We start from the raw sequence: 18701 nt of genomic DNA, 5'->3' as shown, positions 1-18701 counted from the left end.
AACATGTTATTCTTGTACTGTTCAAGGACAGCAACACAATCTCTTTTACCTTCCTTCATCACTGGGTCTCAAACTTTATCCGGAGCAACAGTTCTACCACTTCTAAATATTCTCTTTTGATCCATGATATCTGATAATTTCTCAGAGATTTCCAACTGCTGCATTCTGTGCTATCTGCTTAATCAACTATGCTGCTTTAGATGCAGAATTCTCATCTGAAGCTACTTGTTCCTCTTTGTCACATTGTCAGTCTTTATGGCTTCTTTTTTTCTTTCCCTTCCTTTGTAGCTTTTACTTTAATATGATTTCCTCTGCCAGTGCTCTGAAGCAATGATCCAAATCATCTTTGCAGTTTTGGTTTGTCCATGTGATTAAAGTGTGCGATTAAGGAGTTGGCGTGAAGTAAAGGATACCTGAAAGCCAAGGTTTTGGTGGTTTCCCTGGCCCAAATAATGTAAAAGAAAACAGAGAGAAGGGAATTTAAGAGTTGCCCCTCAAGCTTTAGTTTACAAGGCATTGCTGGAACAGGTATAGTGCTGAAAAAATTTTGGGCGGAAATGTGCCCCCCAGGCAACTTTGGGAGACGGCTGCGGTAGAGACAGGCTTAGGCCTAAATTAAACTTGAGACACAACCAGCAGCTGGATCTAACTGAAATCAGATGAGCACAAAGCAATAAGCATTAGAAATGCTTTAGAGCTTGAACTTTCCCTTTAGAGCTGCATTTCTTGTGTTCTCCTTTCACCTTTTGATGTATATCTTGTCTCCACAACTGGCCGGGGTACTTAGGAGAAGAACCAGGACTGTTCTGAGCTGACAGCCTGACACAGCATTTGACATCCCTCTCTTTCCTGTCTAATTTACCAGATTCAGAAGAAACAAAAAAATGGCCACTAATTTGATTACTTATTTGGTCTGATAACTCTTATTGAACTCACGTTGAACAAAGCTGCAGGACTTTCCAAGTCATTTGAAGTAAACATGAAGAACATCTTCACTTAGATAAACACCTTTACTTTGAAGAATCTAAGTAAAAAGCATTATTTTCCTACTTGAAGAAAGGGAATATTTTTGTCTCTTATATTAGGAAGAAGAAGCAGACAAAAGAGACCACAGATACAACTTTGGTCATCACGTAAAATTATTTTTTGTTGTAAATAAAATCTCCAGTAGTTCTAAGCATGCTTAACTGATTCATTAAGTGCATGTCCTTACTGAAAACTGACTCATTTTTATTTTCATAGAAATCTCATCGGCTACTGCAGGTTCCTACTCTTGTGTTCCCTTATAGAACATGTAGTAAAAAATGAAAAAAGATTAGTGATTTAAAGCAGGAGAGGCATGGGAAAACCCCAGAAATAACACATTTAATTCCTAGATTTTAAAAGGACTTTTAAAATGTACTTTGTTTAATAAGTATGAAAAAATTGGAAAGTTCAAAGTGCTTTAAGAATGATTTGGTTTTTATACTTATTGAAATTGAACAATAAAAAAAAGAAGGTTCCCACAGATTGAAAAACAGACACCCCTTTTTGTACCGTAAACCAAAACAGATACAGAGGTTCTTTGTCTCATTTACGTTTACCATTCCATATCATCAGAGATGGAAACATCCACTATAATTACAGTAAATTCAGCCCTAAAGGGCTAATGAAGTTGATAGAGATGTCTCTGATGAAATAATATACAAAACCTGGGAAGATTTAGCTGGAGCTAAATAGCTGAACAAAAGATGAAAGTTGTTTTTGGAGTGACACAACCTACTAAATTGTTGAACCAAGAGAGAAAAAAAAGCAAGTTGTTGACAGAGGCAAAACTTTGAAAATGCAGGGCTTGATTTTTGGTGCAGGAGAGAGCAGGAGTTCAGAATTCACCAAATAGGAAAAGAATAATGTAGTTACCAAAGTTTGGATGTATGTGAGAATGTGTAATATGAAAATTTGAAAGCATGGGGAGAAAAAATGAGGGATGACTAAAGTTGGAACCAGGATAATCAGCAGTAAGGATGGGAATTCAGAAGAAAAACAAAAGAAAACTGGCTGTCATAATGGCAGGTTGTAAGCAACAAGTGGATGGAGTAGAGCACAATGCTACATGTTCTGCTGTGTTCTGAAATGTCGGTGGTTCATCTCAATTCTAGAGATTAAAAGGAGAAAGGTGTGAGGAGAGCAAAGAAGAAGAAAAATTTATATACATATATATATATTTTTTTTTCAAGGGAGGAAAAATATTTGGTCAGAAAAAGAAGTTCTAGAGCAAGTCAAATTATTGGACAGCTTTTGGATAATGGTGTCTTTGTGTGACTGCATGAGGAAGTATAGTTGTTTTGCCAGCATAGTAATATTAGGTTTAAAGAAGAAATATTATATAATTGATAAAATCAACATGTATTTTAATTTAGATTAGTGATAAAGAGAGAAGGAGCTTTTCTGGCAGTAAGTCCATAAAAAGTCCAAATAAGTCCATATTACAACATAACTAATAAAAATGCACCTCAACTCTTATTAAAAAAAGAAAAAAAAGGAATAAATGATAAAAATTTTTAAGATAAAAAAAACTTGCAGTCATTTTGCATTATAGATCATATCTTATCTAAAGACAAATTGCTAGAGGGTTATTCTATTCTGTACACCATGTAACAGGAAGGGATTAAAACTCACATAGCATTTGGAATTTGTTGAAAAACAAATGACTGGTAGGAAACATCCAAGGTTCTCTTCTAACCCCAGATAAATCACTACAAATACAAATAACCTAAAATTTTCTCTTACCTAGGGATATATTTTGAAATGGAGAAGACTGTTCTAGCAAGGGTAAGGGAGAATTGCTCTGTCCTGTTATTTTCCAAAAACCGATTATTTATACATACTTAAAAAACCTTTTGAAATCACAAATCCAGCAAATTTCATTTAAAATGAGCTGCATGTAATAGCTTCAGTGTCTGAATTCTATGAGAAAACAAAACAAAAGATAAATTATGGCATTTTTTTCCCAAAGAATTCAAACTCTGAGGCTATTGCATGCAGCTCATTTTAAATGAGCCAAATTTTTGGGCAAATGTTTCAACTCAAGAACCCAAGGTACTAAGCCAGTGTGGCTTTGTTGATAGTCACAGAATCAGTGGGTCATGTAGTTTGGAGAAGCCTCCAGAAGTTGATTCCAACCTCTTGCTCAAAGCAGACATGGTTAGAGTAGGTTGCTCAGGCCTTGCCCAGTTGAGTATTGAGCTAACTCCAAAATACAGCAGTTCCACAGGAGCCCCAGGACTTGCACTGGCCAGCTGGTACAGAGGTACTTTGAGACAGCAGCTGCTTCTTCATTAGTTCTTTTTTCAGGGGTGATGCTTTTGATTCTTACCAATTTTATCTAGTTATATGTAAAGTTATGTGAAATGCAGATTCATTATTGTTTTATAAGTATAAATCAGGATAGACTACCCAAGAAGGTGAAGTTAAGCTGATACAAAATGAAAAACTGAAAATGTGTTATGTTGGTGATACACTTTTTACTCTGTTCTCAATATATCTTCTCTTTTCTTTAAGAGGTGAAGGCACGGATACTCTTGGCACTTCTTGAATATACAGGTAATTTTGTTTACAGGCAACCTTTAACTTGTTTGTTTTGAGAGAGGGGAAGCAAATGGGGGGGTGGGTAGGGCTAGCCGTGTTTAGTTGTCTAATGACTGAACTTGTGCGTAGGATTTCTGCCCTTTTTGGTTTTGAGCCCTTTCCTATTTGTTATCTATTTTTAATTGTCTTTGTTACCATCTGACCATCAGACTCGCCTTATTGTTCTAACCCATATCTTTCCGTCAGTTCTTTTCATTTTACCTAAACAGTATAAGGTAAGTAGCAGCAACTATTCAGTTTTTAGAAAATAATACTTACGGCAGGTGATTCACTGCAGCTTTTGCAGATGCATAAGTGCCAAAGCAGGTGGTCACATTTTGACTCTAAGAAATGATTAATGTAATCATTGACCACCAGATGAACTTAGATGACTTTCTTAGGATACATCACAACATTGTATGAAGGGAAGCATAATGTTTCTTTCTATTCTAGTTATTCTAAGAGTTATTAATAATTCTTCAGAGAATAAAATAAGAAATGACCCAAGAAAATACCAGAGGCATTTTTTTAAAAAGACTGACTTTGTAATTTACATGGCTAGATAAGTTCATAAATTCTGTAGTTTATTTTGCATAAAAGCTTTTTTGTAAATGGAGCCCAAATTGCTCTTGTGTTCAGTATTTCATATTCAAGTAGCGTAAGATGAGGTTTGGAAATGAGTTATTAGAGATGCAAAAGGGCTGCTTCAGAAGCTGGCAAGACAGAGGCACTGAGAGCAAGATCCGTTTGGAAAATCGAGATAAAATTGAGCAAAGTGAGGTGAGAGAATATGTCAGGCTCAAATTCCTGAGCACTGCTATGATGTTGGAAAGATGTTTTTGACCATGGAGAACCCAGTGTGATTTTTGAAGATGGAAGCATTTTTAAAGGTAAAAAACCTGTAAATATTGGATTATACAGATCTAAGCTTGGAGAAAGAGGTTAATTTCAATGATCAAAATAATAAAAATAAAAGAGTCACACTGTAGAAGTAGTGGTGATTAGACCTTCTGTGGAAAATATCCTCAAGGTCCTGAGGAGTACACTTAAAAGAGGTTGACAGATGGGATCAAAGTGACAGTAAAAATGTGGTCAGAATTACTAATACTTGAAGAAAACCTGAAAGTAGAGTTCAAAAGGGAAAAAAAGACAGAGTGAGGTTGCTTTGGAAAATACTTGCAGTCCAAATGAAAGATATATTTAAAAGTCAGTTTAATTTTGTGAGTATAGAATTGTTCCCGTTGACTAATCCAGTCATCTAAAGTCGTGTCAGCTCCATACCAAAGGTAAAAAGGAAGATAAACCTCTTGCAAGCAGATGAGTATAAAAGTAAAGACAAAAATTTCAGTCTTGATATCATCAAATCTTCCCCTTTTCTGTGAAAAAAGATTAAGTTTGCCTGTAACATTTGTGATTGACGTTTGCCTAACTGTTCATAATGATGAAAATGCTTGAACACTTTCAAGAATGGGGAGAAGGAGGGAGTGTTGAATATTAAACACCACAGTTCTGTACTTTATTGAGAATAAAAAAGAACCTTCGTTTCCTCCTAAGGAAACCATTTTTCCTTTGCCCTTTGCTCTCACTGGTAGTAGTGAGAAATATCTGCGGTATCAATGTATGAGAAGAAATCCGTTAACAGCCTTTCTGACACATAAGAGAGTTTAGGCAGAAATATATATGAAAAATTAGAGAGTTCTTTAAGAATTAATTTAAGAATTAAAAGGGTTAGAGCAATGGAATTAGAAGATAAATTTTCTACTTATTTTAATGCGAGGACGTTAGTGTTGAGGTGGTTTAAGTTGGTTCAAGTGTGCATCCTCTGTGAAAAGTACAAAGGGATGCAGCTCTGCTCAATTCCTTTATCAGCCTTCAGAGCCCTCGTTAGGAAAAAAAATGCATGTAACTGAAAAAATTACTCATTGGTCATTGATGCACTAGATACTGTACACTAATGAAAGAGCAAATGATCAAAGAGTCCTGGTGACACCCGTCAAGGATGAGTTTTAAAGGAAGATCTGCTACTAGCCAAGTTCTGCTTCTCAGCTTGTTAAGCAGACTGGCCAAGGAATTGAATGTCCCAGGACCTTCAGTTACCTATTTCCCTCTTTCCCTCCCCCTTTTTTTTTTTTTTTTTGGCTTTCCCTTTCTAACTTTTAGCTAATCATATCTCTGTGCCTTTCTGAATAAATGGATAGATTACCTAGTCCTTTAAAGCAAGTTGTTCACAGTTCTGTTGTCTTCTGCCTCTGGACCTGTCTTGGATTTTCCTGATTCCATAAACCAGCTGCTGCCTGTATATGTGCTGCTACTCTCTGCTTATTTTACGTATTGTGTATTTATATTTAGGCGGCTTGTGTTTGATTAGCAACACTCATGTTTGATTTCTGTAGCTTGTTCTTATAGTAGAACAAAGAGATATAGCCCACATCCATCACCTTTTAACATTAAAAGTACACAGAACTGAGGTCAAGTACATTAAAATTAACAGTAAAAGCATGCATGTTTGAGAAGAACTACTTTAAATTTCAAATTGTGATTTTTTATATATTTTTAGAATAATAAAATAGTACTATAATGTGGAATTTTTCAGTTTTGTCTGCTACTTACTGGGAACAACATTAGGCTATAAACTTTGGTTTGTTTGGAAAACAAGTCATTTAAATGCAAAGAAAAAAAATCCATCCTAGTTATTTTGCTGTTGATGAATCTTCTGCTCCATCTCTGTTTTATTTTTCTTCTTTTGTTCTACCCTTTTCAGACAGTGAGATACAACTGAGGCGAGACATGGTCTTCTGTCAGAGTCTTGTGGCTACGGTCTGTGCTTTTTCAGAGCAACTAATGGTGGCCTTAAGTCAGATGTTTGACAATAGCAAAGAATATGAAATGGAGACTCTGGAGGCCAGCAGAAGGTGGTTGGAGCAGATTGCTAACGCGGGGGTTCTTCTTCATTTCCAGTCGCTGCTGTCACCCAACTTGGTAGGAGTCCTAATGTGACAATTAAAAAGCCCATGTTTGTTCCTTAAATAAGGGTAGTGTTAAACAGTTTGTTACAAATATAATTTTCTGTATCCTTTGTGCTTAGCCTGTTACTTCATTAGCTGCTATTTGGGAAGTTTGTGATTCAGATAGATACAGATATGGGATATGGATATATTATCCACAAACAAAATATTATATTTAATTTGAGTTAGCGGGTGCTGAGTTTTGTCTAGATTCCCCACAGTTATCATACTTGTTCCCTAAGAACGAGTGTCATATTATGTGATGGCTAGTGCTTGTTTGCAATGAGCAACACTGTAAGATAAAATACGTGTTTTTGATTACTTTTATCAAAAAAAAAAAAAAGTAGGTCTCTAGTAACTAGACACACTCATCTATTTTGCTTCTTTTAGAGCAAATCCTTATAGTCTGCCAGGATGATGGGAGGTCTGCTCTTTCCTCACAAGACTTGACAAAGTCTTGGCTTAAAACATAAAAGAAAACAAAGAAAAAAAGGACATGGGTTTATAGTCTTCTATTCCCCTGCTATCCAAAGAGCTTCTTCAGCTGTTTAAGCTGCTTCTTGTATCAGACTGATTCCTGCTACCCTGGAAAACTGCAAAGTGGGTTGCACAGGCTGCTCTATGGCAGTCTTCTCTGCCTCTTGAGCTGCTCAGCACTAATAACTATTTTGTGCATTTGGCACATGGTTTTCGTGTACTAGTGTTTTTTCTGACCATGAAGCTTTTAAGTCATTTAATACTATGGCTGTGTATATATTGTTTAATTGAGTAAGCGTTGACATGGGAAAAGTCACAACCTAGTGACTGAATCATATATCTTGCTGTGTGAAAGTCCAAAGATGGGCAGTATTCCTAATATTGCAGCCTTTTGCCCTCTCTTCTGTCTCAGGAACCAATTACTGAGAAGTCTTCCTGATAATCTTTTAAGGCAGGAGAGTTCAATAAAACTATTTTTTTTTTCTAAATTAAATATCATATAAAATATTCTCTGTTTTTTTTTCCAGAGCATTGGCTTTCCTATTTTCATCCGAGACCAGAAATATGCATTATTGAATTTAATATAACTGTAGCAAGTTCTGTATATATATTTGTACAGGAGTTCTGAACTTCTTCAGTGATAGGCCTTCTCAACTAAAGGAAAAGCATTTAAAGGCAAAATTTTCAATACCTGCTCAGCACTGTTTTGGTTACAAATGATCCATATTATTTTAAACAAGGGCATTTGAAGGAAATTGCACTCATTTTGGCCGGAGTTCAATAAAGAATGAACAGTTTTGCAAAAAAATCCCATGTTACTGAATAGTTTTTATGCTATTCTGCTGATAAAACATTGCCCTATCCCTAGAGACTTAATAAATTGAACAAGGAGAAAAAATAGCAGAGTTGCTTTTTCAGCAATACAAGGGAGAATACTATTTCACTCTACAGATTGGGAAGAAAATCACATTTTTTTCCCTTCTCACTGCACTTTAGTAAGATCTGGTTTATTCTCATTTTATAGGTGGCTAATTTATTATTCTTTGCCTTCTTGCTGTGTCAGTTCTTAAATGGGGAAAATGCATGTTTCAGATTTGTGTATGGCTCTTTGCTTGCTTAATGTAGTAGGGGAGGTGATATAGAATACAGTTACTTATAGTGATTATTGATTTTTGCTCTAACTGTTCTGCATATTTAACTCAAGATAACTGTACTTGTAGATGAGTATTCCCCACCTTTATTTTTTTCTGTTTTAAAAAAGATTCAATAAAGTTTCCTAAGAGGGTGTTAATTTACTTTCTTGAGTTTTTATGAGAAATTAGGCTGGATTGCCCATGTCTTTGGTTTTATACAAAGGGAACCATACGAGCAAATCAGAACACTGGCATTTCTGCTACTTGATTTGGGATATTCTTGTAGGTGTAGGTGAAGATCACTTTGATCTGCAGTACTTTCGAGCTACTGGTTCAATTATTTATGCTTCGAATGGACATGATTTTTAGACATGGTCTGTTTAAAAATGAAATGCCAAAGTACTGGCATTTCTAAAAAAAAATTACTAAAAAAGATGAATTTTTGTTTTTCAAATTTCCCCTGTGTTAGTTCACAAACTAGAAAAGCTGCTTAACTCTAGTGTCTTGCATTAAAAATAATTACATTATTGTTTTATAGAAAGCCTAAAGAAGTCATGGTAACTATAAAATACCTATTGTATTACTGTGTGAAATGATAAGATTCAGTGTATGAAAATCTTGGGATAGTAGTAAAAGGACAAGTGAAAAATGAATGGAGAAAGTATTTTGCTTATGTAAGAGTTAAAGAAGTGCTACACTGCATTGGGGAAATATTGTGCAACACTCCCTAGTTTTTTTATATCCCGCTCTCATATGATTTGTTGCCTTTTTTAGGCTGATGAACAAGCCATGCTGGAAGATACATTGGTTGCACTGTTTGACTTGGAAAAGGTCACTTTTTACTTCAGACAATCAGAGCCAGAACCACTAGTTGCAAGTGAGTAAATAAAATTAATCTGAGTTTTACTCCTTGGAAATATGCTATATATTCTCCTCCTTTTTTTTTTCTTTCTCATAACATTACCTCCCACAGGTGATATGCTAGTTAGGAAGTGGCGGTACATAATTTGGGGTTATGGAATATTAGTAGATCCGTAGCTTTCTTAATATTCCTAGGTTTCCTAATAAACAACATCAGTTACAAGGCAGAATCATTATCTGCAACTTTGTAGCCTCTGAGGGAAAAAGTGTTTGTTTTAATGAAGTTTCAGCTGGGAGTATGTGACTGCACCAGGGAAGTGCCTGGATTAATTAGCTGCTATTGAAGAGTCGTGTCTCAAGGCCTTAATAAGCTTAAAGGCCTTAATAGAGAAATGGTGCTGAGATGAGAGGGGGAAGCATTAATACCACATGCATTTTAATGCTAGTCTTCCTTTCTGAAACACGATGAGGTTCTGGGCTGAGTTTAGAGGAGACAAATGCTATTAAGGGAGCTTTAAATTGTGCAAGCTGCTTCCTTCAAGACCTAGTAGTGGAGGCAATCAGGGACATGTTGGACCTTTCCTCCCGGTGCTCAACCTGATCTCAGGAAGGGGCTGTCTTGGCAGTCTAGTGTTCATACCCTTCACTCACGTTCAGCCACTCCTCTTTTATGTGTTTTGGGCTAATGGAGGTTTTCCTGTGGTGAATTTTGTATAGTGAGTAAGAAACCCCACATTTTTTCTAAGTCTCATAGCTCCCTTGGGAGGGGAGGAAAACGTTTCTGATTAACATCAAGCTTTTAAAAAACAATTCCCTTGCTGGACTGAGACCACACATGAGAGAACTTCTGCAATAAGTAAAACTGGAAGAAAAAAAGCTCCTCCGCAAAACAACAGTGAGAGGTTCCCTGTGCTCCTCAGAACTCAGTAGTGCGCCCTAACTACAGTGTTGGAAGTGAGGTAGGACCTGGCCTGTGTAAGACCATTTTTACCTACGTATAGGTAAAGTCAGGCCTCTATTCATTTTAAATGGTTTGGTTTTAGAAAGAAGCCCTGCCAGATTAGGTAATAATACAGAACTGGAGTTTCGAGAGCACTCCCTAGTGTGAAGCTAATTATATACCTGTCTTCCAAACTGTTCAGATTGCTCTACCTCCCCGCTGAAGTGTCCGTGTTAAAATAGAGATAAATGAGAATGTCATGTGCTCTAGAATTGCAATAAACTCTGTTTTTCCTTTAATTTAAGAGCTGCCACCACAATCATCCAGAGTACATAGTTCCAGAAGACAAGCAGCTTTCCCTGGCGAATTTGTTTTTTTCTTTTATGGTTCTGTACGATCAATATAAGAAAAATATGTGAGAAATACACAACCTTTCTTTATAGATACAAAATGATTCATACACACAGTATAGGAACTACATAATACTATTAATACAAATTAGTGAATTTTATTGTTACTACTTTTGATTCTGAGACTCATTTATGTAAAAGATACTTAAACAGGAAATACAAACAAAGCTTAAATGGAATTAGCCTGACTTCCTCAGAGAATTTTAGCTGAACAGAACATTTTCATCAACTTTTTCTAATTGTCATTACATGCTAATCATCTTGCATAATACACAAAATGTATTCTGGAGATTCAGTGTAATTACCAAATGATACTGTTAGTTCCACTGGACTCAAAGCCGATTGATGTATTATGGTATTTAGCCTGTCAAGGATAATGAACTCTGCTCTTATAATTTTATATATATTCTGTCACAATACATTTGTTTTCTGAGCTGAGTCCTGCTATTAATAATAAATGTTGGCAGCTGCTATATATTTATTTGTGCCCTATGCCAGACAAATGTGGGTCTGTGGAGAGGGCAGTAGTATATCCTACATTGAGCTCATACATCATGTACATGACGAAGGCGTCTGACGCTCCCCTCCCAGTGGTTTGAAACCATGCCTTGTACACACGTGTTTCTTCAGTTTATTAGGAAATAAAATTAGGACATTGCCAGCAATGTCTTAACATTACGTGGGTAGTACTTTTGCAGCAGTTGGTGCTTTATGCTGTTTTTCTACTCCCTGAAAATGGGTAAGACCGAAGCGACCACAGCAACACTGAGCATTATGTAAGATAGTCCTCGTATTAGTTTTATGCCTGTAGCTTTTGCATGGTAGCCGTATTAAACTATAAGAATTTTAAGTGTAACAGTTTCCATAAACAAAAATAAATTTTAACATCTACTTTATTCTTAGATGTTCCAATCACATACCAAGCAGAAGGAAGCCGACAAACCCTGAAGGTTTACTTCTACCTTGATGCTTACCATTTTGAACAGCTTCCTCAAAGGCTAAGGAATGGAGGAGGATTTAAAATTCACCCTGTACTTTTTTCCCAAGGTAACCTGATTTGTTTCCAATTCTTTCAAAGAACACTTAAATCTCACTAGAATCCTAGTTATGTACTCTGATTTATTTCCCTTTAAGGGCATAGTGGACGTATTTAAATATGTTGTTTAATTTGGATTTCTAAAACAAATTTTGACTTTAAATTAGTAATTTAAGAGATACAGACTTTTAAAAAATGAAAAAGTAGAGGTATTGGTATATATTTCTAAGTTTATACCTGTTATATGATCCCGATACCAAAGAATAAACATTCTTCTTTATTATTGTTTTGTTCTGTGTGTGTGTGTGTTAGTGGACAGTTGTCAGTCCTTGAAACTCCCCTTGAAACTTTTTGAGGTATTTTGCCTACTGACTCTTCCTCTACCCCTTTTCCAGCTACGTCAAATAGGACTGTGAATTCTGTCTCTTTAAGTTGTTCTGAAAATGTAAATAACCTTTTCCAGGCTTTTGCAGTTATGAAACTGCAAACATTACCAAAGTGATGAATGGCACTGATGCTCAGACTGTTCATAAATTGCAGGCAGTCTGCATTAGCTGCAGTGTCATTACAGTCATCAGGAACATGGAGTTTGATTCAGTGAAACGGTGAATGCCTCCTGCAAGGTGCAGATTGCCTTGAACCATTTTTGATTTCAGAGGGTGCTGACAGCACTTAGTATCTTGCAGTAAGTTTCCAGGGTCTGTATGGAATAGGCAGAAGTCATACATACAAAAGGATATTTTGAAGAGGGTTTCATTTATGCTCTGTAAGTAGGATCTAAAAGGAAATGGTGAAAACTAAGATACATGAAGTAATAGTATTACTTAGAACACATTAATTTTTAAATAAATCTCTGAAGTCTCAGTTTGCATCTACTAATAAAGACAGATTTCAATGGCTTTTTCAGCACCGAGCAGCAGACATATATCAGTAGATAAGACAAAAATAACAGCATATGAAAGAGAACAGAAAATATCTTGGTTCAAATGAAATCTTGTAATACTCATTGTTTAGATTCCCTTCGGGAGGAGGGAAGGATTCGGTATGCTGCAGAATTTATTTTGCAGAATTTGTTTTTTCTTTCTATCTCCAGAGGCCCAAAATATTGAGTCTTAGGATGAAAATCTCTGTAGTGAGCTAAAGGAAAGGGCAAAGATTAAAGATGCTGCTGCTAAAGAACTTTTAAATTGCTGAAAATTATTAATCATATCAAATTTCTTTACTTCTCAAGGCTCACTCTTAAAAATAATCCATTAGACTCCAAGAATAAGAAGTCCTGGATGAGAAATTGGAATCCTAGTATTTAATTTCCTTTTTTTTTTCCCAATATTAATGAGTGATTTGTGATTCTAGCTTATACTTCATTCCTTCAAGATCTAGATGAGCTTCCATCAAATTAACTCAGTAGATCCCCTCCTTTAACTGGGATTTTATTAGCTCTGAGGAGAGAAATCTTCAGGAAGTGCTATGATTCCTCTCTGACTTGACTCCTTGTTTTCCAAGTTTAACAGAGCTGAGATGTTTCCTGCCTAAATATGCAATGGTTTAAGATGTTTTCAAATGGAAAGCTTAGAAATTCATGTTTTTTGAAATAGTTTGTTAAAGTCGCAAGTCACTGCAGGTCTATTGCTACTGCTTATGTTTCTGTGTCACTCTGATCCTATAATATGCTCATGTTGTCATGCTCTGAATAGCCTCATGCCTAAAATTTATCTAGGCTACCTTATGTATTCTTCCACTTGTAAAATCTGATTGTTGCAGCCATGTACCTAGAGTTTTTATATAAAGAGAGCAGAAATACATTATACCCTTTGAAAAAGATAGGCAGCAGAGCATGCTCCCATCAGTCCCCGCTGATGACTGCGTTTCCTGTTTGGGGATGATCCCATTGGATACCTCGGCATTTATACCAGCAAAATCAGCAGTACAGATAATCAGCTGGGCACTTGTGCTAACATGCTATTATAAGTGGAGTCCAGTGGGTTTCTCTAGTGTGATTTAGCACCAAGGAAGCTAGGTTGAAACTCAGATTTTTTTTTGAAACTTTTCTTTTCGTACAGAAGCAGAATTGCAAACTTCGAAAGCACAGAGGGAAGTGCAATTTGCATGTTCTTTCACAACCAATGAATTATTTATTAACTGGTCATATTAAGCAGTACAAGCAGAATTAATATTCTCTGTGCAGCCTAAGGTTTAAGACTGCAGTTGTGTTTCCATCAGAACTCTGCATATTACCTGTATTTTCTGATAGAGTGATAAATTCTTAGAATGTGCATGTGTTTATAAAGTGGTAATGTTCCTGGTTTTAAAATCTTTTTGCTCCCCCCTAAAAAAGTGTTTCACCAACATCCCATTTCCAATTTATCAGTAGTATCCAATATTTCCAATTTATCAGGTTAATCAGCCTGTTATGTGAAGATCTTGATTTTTTTCAGGTGCAGATTTTTTTTTGATGCTTTTCAAGATTGATGTGACTTGCATAAAGAAAAGGTTAAACATCCTTCAGTAACTAAATTTAATTTAATTTAAATTATTCTATTATTAAATATATTCTATGAATTTGTTGCTGGGAAGAGCATGCTAAAATGAAAAGGCTGTGTATTCATTTTTTCCTCCTTTTAATTTCTACGAAGGTGATTTTATGAGAAGAGCAGTGACCTTTATTGGGAGTCTTTGCTTAGTTCCTGAAATGCTGTACTATTAATCCTTCCTTTGGTAAAATTAATGCAAAAAAGGCAGACAAGATTGACTGTTTGCCTTTAGGAACATGTCTGATCCCTGGAAAGGAACTTACAGGGTATTTAAAAGTAATATGCTAGTTTTTCATTTTGCTTTACTTGATCCAGAGAAGTATTAAACTATTCAGATTATTAGTGGAAATAACTAGAGGTTCAAGTACTCAGCATCTTCCTAAATCATTAGAAGTTTTCACGTCTCTCTGTCTGTGAAAATAGCTGGCATATTCATCTTTTCTTTCCTCTACCCTAGTTCATTTTACTGATTTTTTCCAGGGTTGTACCAGAACTAAAAACCATATTTACATTCACAGGGTGGAAGTACTTTAATTAGAGCAACAGAACTGACACTAGCTCTCGCCTTTATATTTTCCACAGGGCAAGAAATATGATTTTTATTATAAATGGAATCTTAAAGAAAGATTTGTATGAATTTGATGACATACAGAAACAGCTCAGTAATCCACAGTGAGGTCGCAGCCTCAAGGTTAAAAAGTAATTCACTAGGCTGAGAACAAAGCTACAAGAAAAGGGAATACTAAATATTTAATACTGATTTTTCTCTTCTCCTCCTTTTCATAGCACTGGAGAGCATGGAAGGATATTATTACAGAGATAGTGTCTCAGTAGAAGAATTTCAAGCTCAGATTAATGCAGCCTCTCTAGAAAAAGTCAAGCAGTATAACCAGAAACTGAGGTGGGTAATAAACCAACATTCCCGAGCTTATCTTACTGAATTCTTTTTGACTCAGTTTCTATGACATGAATCTTAAAACAGAAGTGCATTGCATGGTGTTTTTTCTTTGGCGTGTGGTTGAATAGGATCCAAGGCTTATGGTACTGGTTTTCCTCATTTCTGAATTGTTAAATTAAATTGTAAAGAAAGTAAAATTACATTCTTTCCTAAACTGTTTTACCATGAAAACTGTAGCATAACTGCCTCAAGGTTGTTTTACTGTCGCACGCAGAAAAGGAAATGTCTACTTGATCACAAACAGAACATCAGAATTGCTGAACATCTGATCTGACTGTACAAGTTCTATTTAATTCTACAGAATAATGGGATATAAGAAATGTTGCCCTTTTGTGATAAGTTGAGCATCTTTCTTTTTTTGATATTAATAATGGTAGTAAAAAATATCTGGGTACTTGTATCATCTTCAGATATGGATTGCACAATATATACTTCTCAGTATATGTAAAGGTTATTCAGTTGTGTATTTTAATAAAGAAGACATTAAAGGCACATAAAGGCAGAATTTCTGGTATACAAAATCATCCACTAGATACAAAGTAAAATAATGAAGATGTGATTATAGACAACTCTTGCATCTAAGTGTAGAAAGCACCATTTTGAGTAAAAAACTTGCATACAAGTTGAAGAAAAATGTGCAAAGGACTGCAGTAAGATCACATCTCTTCACATTTTTATACTTGAATATGATAAAAATGCCCATGACAGATCTTACTAGAAGTTTTAGGCAGATTTTTAGAAGCAGAACAGAGAACAGATGAAAGAAGGAGAAAGAGGAGAAAGAAGAGCATTCGATTTTCTCATCCAAGTACATCTTAATGGGTTCAGGTGAATATGTCGAAAGAATCCTTTTCCCAATTTTCCAATTGCTGGCCCATTTCAGCTTTCTAAGTTTTCTTCATAGGTCTTGTGAAAGTATATTTCCCCAGTGTTTATTAAAACAACAGACTAACAGCAGACTACTAAAATTCTGTTTTATTTGAAGCAGTGTTGTAACAAAGGCATTTTTAAAGCCAGTAATATAAGAAAGAGCTCTCCAGTTTCTTTCAGTTTCTTTTCCTTTTTTTTTTTTTTTTTTTGTAATCAAAATTATTCCTGAAATCTTTCAGTTACTTTCTGTATAATGTTTCTGTATGGTGGTCTAAAGACACAGCTGAACCTCATGTCATTGTACAAGTTTCCTCTGAGCATGACAAATGTAGTCTTCTTATGCTTTGTGTACCCCAATTTGCAATTTTCACTCCGTGAGGAGTCCACCTGTCTAAGCCATGAACTGCCGGCTTCTCCAGGAGGAGGCAGTGGGAGACTGTGTCAAAAGCGTCACTGAAGTCTAAGTAGACCACATCCACAGCCTTTCCTCATGCACTAGGCAGGTTACCTGGTCACAGAAGGAGGTCAGGTAGGTCAGGCAGGACCTGCCTTTCATGACCCCATGTTGGCTGGGCCTGGTACCCTGATTGTCACGATGATCTGCTCCACCACTTTCTCTGATACCGAGGTCAGACTGACAGGTCTGTAGTTCCCCCGATCTTTCATCCGACTCTCCTTGTAGATAGGTGTCACCCTCGCAAGTCTCCAGTTCTCTGGGAACTCCCTAGTTGACCAAGATGGATGATAGATGATGGAGAGCGGCTTAGTGAGCACTTCTACCAGCTCCCTCAGAACCCCAGGTGGATCCCATGTGATTTGTGAGTGGCCAAGTGGAGTAGCAGGTCACTGACTGTTTCCTCCTGAATTATGGGGGATTTCTTCTGCTCTCCATAGGTGTCTCCCAGCTCTGGGGGCCAAAAGCACTGCCCTCTCTGAGGCTCGAACTCAGGACCTTCAGATTATGAGACTGACGCGCTGCCAGCTGCGCTAAGAGGGCCACAGTGGACTCCTGAGAGCTGTGGTGGATCCCGTCTATATTTGGCTGTAATTACAGTTTTGGCTGTAATTGCACCAAAATTTTTGCCTGCTGCAATGATCTTGATATCCATTTCTCATCTAAATGCCTATATTGACATTTTGTCTTATTTATGTAGTTATGTTACCTTTGCAGACAGAGATGTTTTTCTTCAGCTGTGCAAAGCCCAGCGGTGTTTGAATCCGGTACTACTACAGATTCTGATAGCAATAATGATAACTCATGAATGCAGTGTAATTACTTAACTGCTTGATTTTATTAAATGTTCTCTTGCAAATCTGCATTGTAAAATCACATGGCTAAACCTTAATTATTTATCAGTTTTTCAATATTACTACTTTTAAGAATTATTTAGTTAAAAATATGTTCTGTCCTTCAAATATTTTTTTTATATTTGGTAAAATATTTTCCCATTTTCTCTTTAAGGGAGTAATTCAGTATGGTAGTTATAAACTGTATTTCACAGAAATAAATATTATGATTGCTACTGAGACCAAGGGATATGAGTGAAGATGCAGGTTAATTAAAAGACATTCAGTGGGGCACAGCACTGTGGTTATGCCACATACACTTCCAGCCATGGGGTCTCTGCAATGTGCTCCACTGCATGCTGACACTGAGAGCAAACTTGCTTGTGCCTAAATCTGCACATTGCTGTGCTACTTGATTTTGAAGTTTTGGCCAGTGAGAAATTAGTGAAATTATCACTGGCCATTGGAGGTCTAGGCATTTTTCATGCTGCTTAAGCACATACAATTGTGTTTAGGTATTTAAACATCTTTAAAAGTTGGGAAGCTTCAAGAGGAATTTCAGGAGAGCTCTGCTTCCCCGAAATGGTTATTTTATCCCCAGCAGAGCATTTTCCTGTGACACCCTAACTCTACCCTGGCCCAGTTTTTCATTCAAATGATAGGATCATGCTGTGTGAAAGGCATCTGAAGACTGCTACCCATCCCCAACACTGGTGAAGGTGCTAATTAACACTGTGTCGTAATTAACTTGTCTGTGCATGAATAGACAAGATTTGAAAAGAAGGGTTTCTTTCTTCTAGCCTACTATTTTCTGTGATTTAGAACTACTCTTTGAAGTCACCTGTGTCTAGCATTACTGCCAGGTGCTTGTGTGGCCTGATATATAGCAGTTACAAAAGAAAAATTAAAGCAAGTAGTAAAGGGTTGTTTTTTATTATTATTATTTTACTATTTATTTATTTATTTATTTTGTTGCCGTTGTTGCCTTCTTTGATACCCTTTTAGGAGGTAAATGAAAGTCTGTCTGCCTAAGGAAGCAATTATAATCAGTGAATTTAATGACAAATGATTTGGCTAAATACTCTCATTACATTGAACATCTGATTACACTGAACGTAGTACTTGTCATCTGAAAGTGTTTCATTTACAATGTAAGTTGAAGCAGTTCTTATATCTAAAGATTCCAGTGTCTATTTAATGACATAAGTAGCCTTTCACAAAATGATGCCAGACTTAATCCTTTAGTCAGGGGTATGGTGTAATACCTCCATGAGGTTTTAATAGTGTTATTCTTTGAATTCTTTTAATTTTTCTAAATATGAGAGAAGGAAAATATTTCTGTTCCTGGTGTTTATGCAAGTATGTAACAAAACCCACCTGAGGAACATAACCTGCTTTTATTTATTCACGCTCGTGTTACACACACGGCAGCTTCTCAAGCTGTAGGCTTCTTGGCAAGCTAGTGTTTTCCCTATCCTGCATAATTTAGTGAAGGCAGAAAATAGATGTGATGGCACTCTTGGCTTCAGACTGAACTAGAATTTTCTAATTGTTCCTTAAGTATAAATGACATATGATGATATAAAA

The 18701-nt window shown here is 36.2% G+C and overlaps 1 protein-coding gene and 1 non-coding gene across 2 annotated transcripts in view; one reads left to right on the top strand and one right to left on the bottom strand.

Moving 5' to 3' along the window:
- PREX2 (phosphatidylinositol-3,4,5-trisphosphate dependent Rac exchange factor 2) overlaps positions 1-18701 on the top strand; it is a 163744-nt gene that overhangs the window by 109599 nt on the left and 35444 nt on the right. Inside the window, exons 32-36 of the mRNA XM_088529745.1 lie at positions 3541-3582; positions 6368-6585; positions 8996-9098; positions 11336-11479; positions 14786-14900. Coding sequence (XP_088385871.1) covers positions 3541-3582; positions 6368-6585; positions 8996-9098; positions 11336-11479; positions 14786-14900 — 622 coding nt within the window. The remainder of the gene's footprint in view (positions 1-3540; positions 3583-6367; positions 6586-8995; positions 9099-11335; positions 11480-14785; positions 14901-18701) is intronic.
- On the bottom strand, positions 16752-16824 carry TRNAM-CAU (transfer RNA methionine (anticodon CAU)). Its single transcript has one exon. It is a non-coding gene; the product is annotated as a tRNA-Met (tRNA).

The sequence above is a fragment of the Tinamus guttatus genome, unplaced genomic scaffold (genome assembly GCF_059628265.1).
Source record: "Tinamus guttatus ecotype Peru unplaced genomic scaffold, ASM5962826v1 Tinamus_guttatus_pri_ptg000343l, whole genome shotgun sequence".
Lineage (NCBI taxonomy): Eukaryota > Metazoa > Chordata > Aves > Tinamiformes > Tinamidae > Tinamus > Tinamus guttatus.
This window is presented reverse-complemented; position numbering and strand designations above follow the sequence as displayed.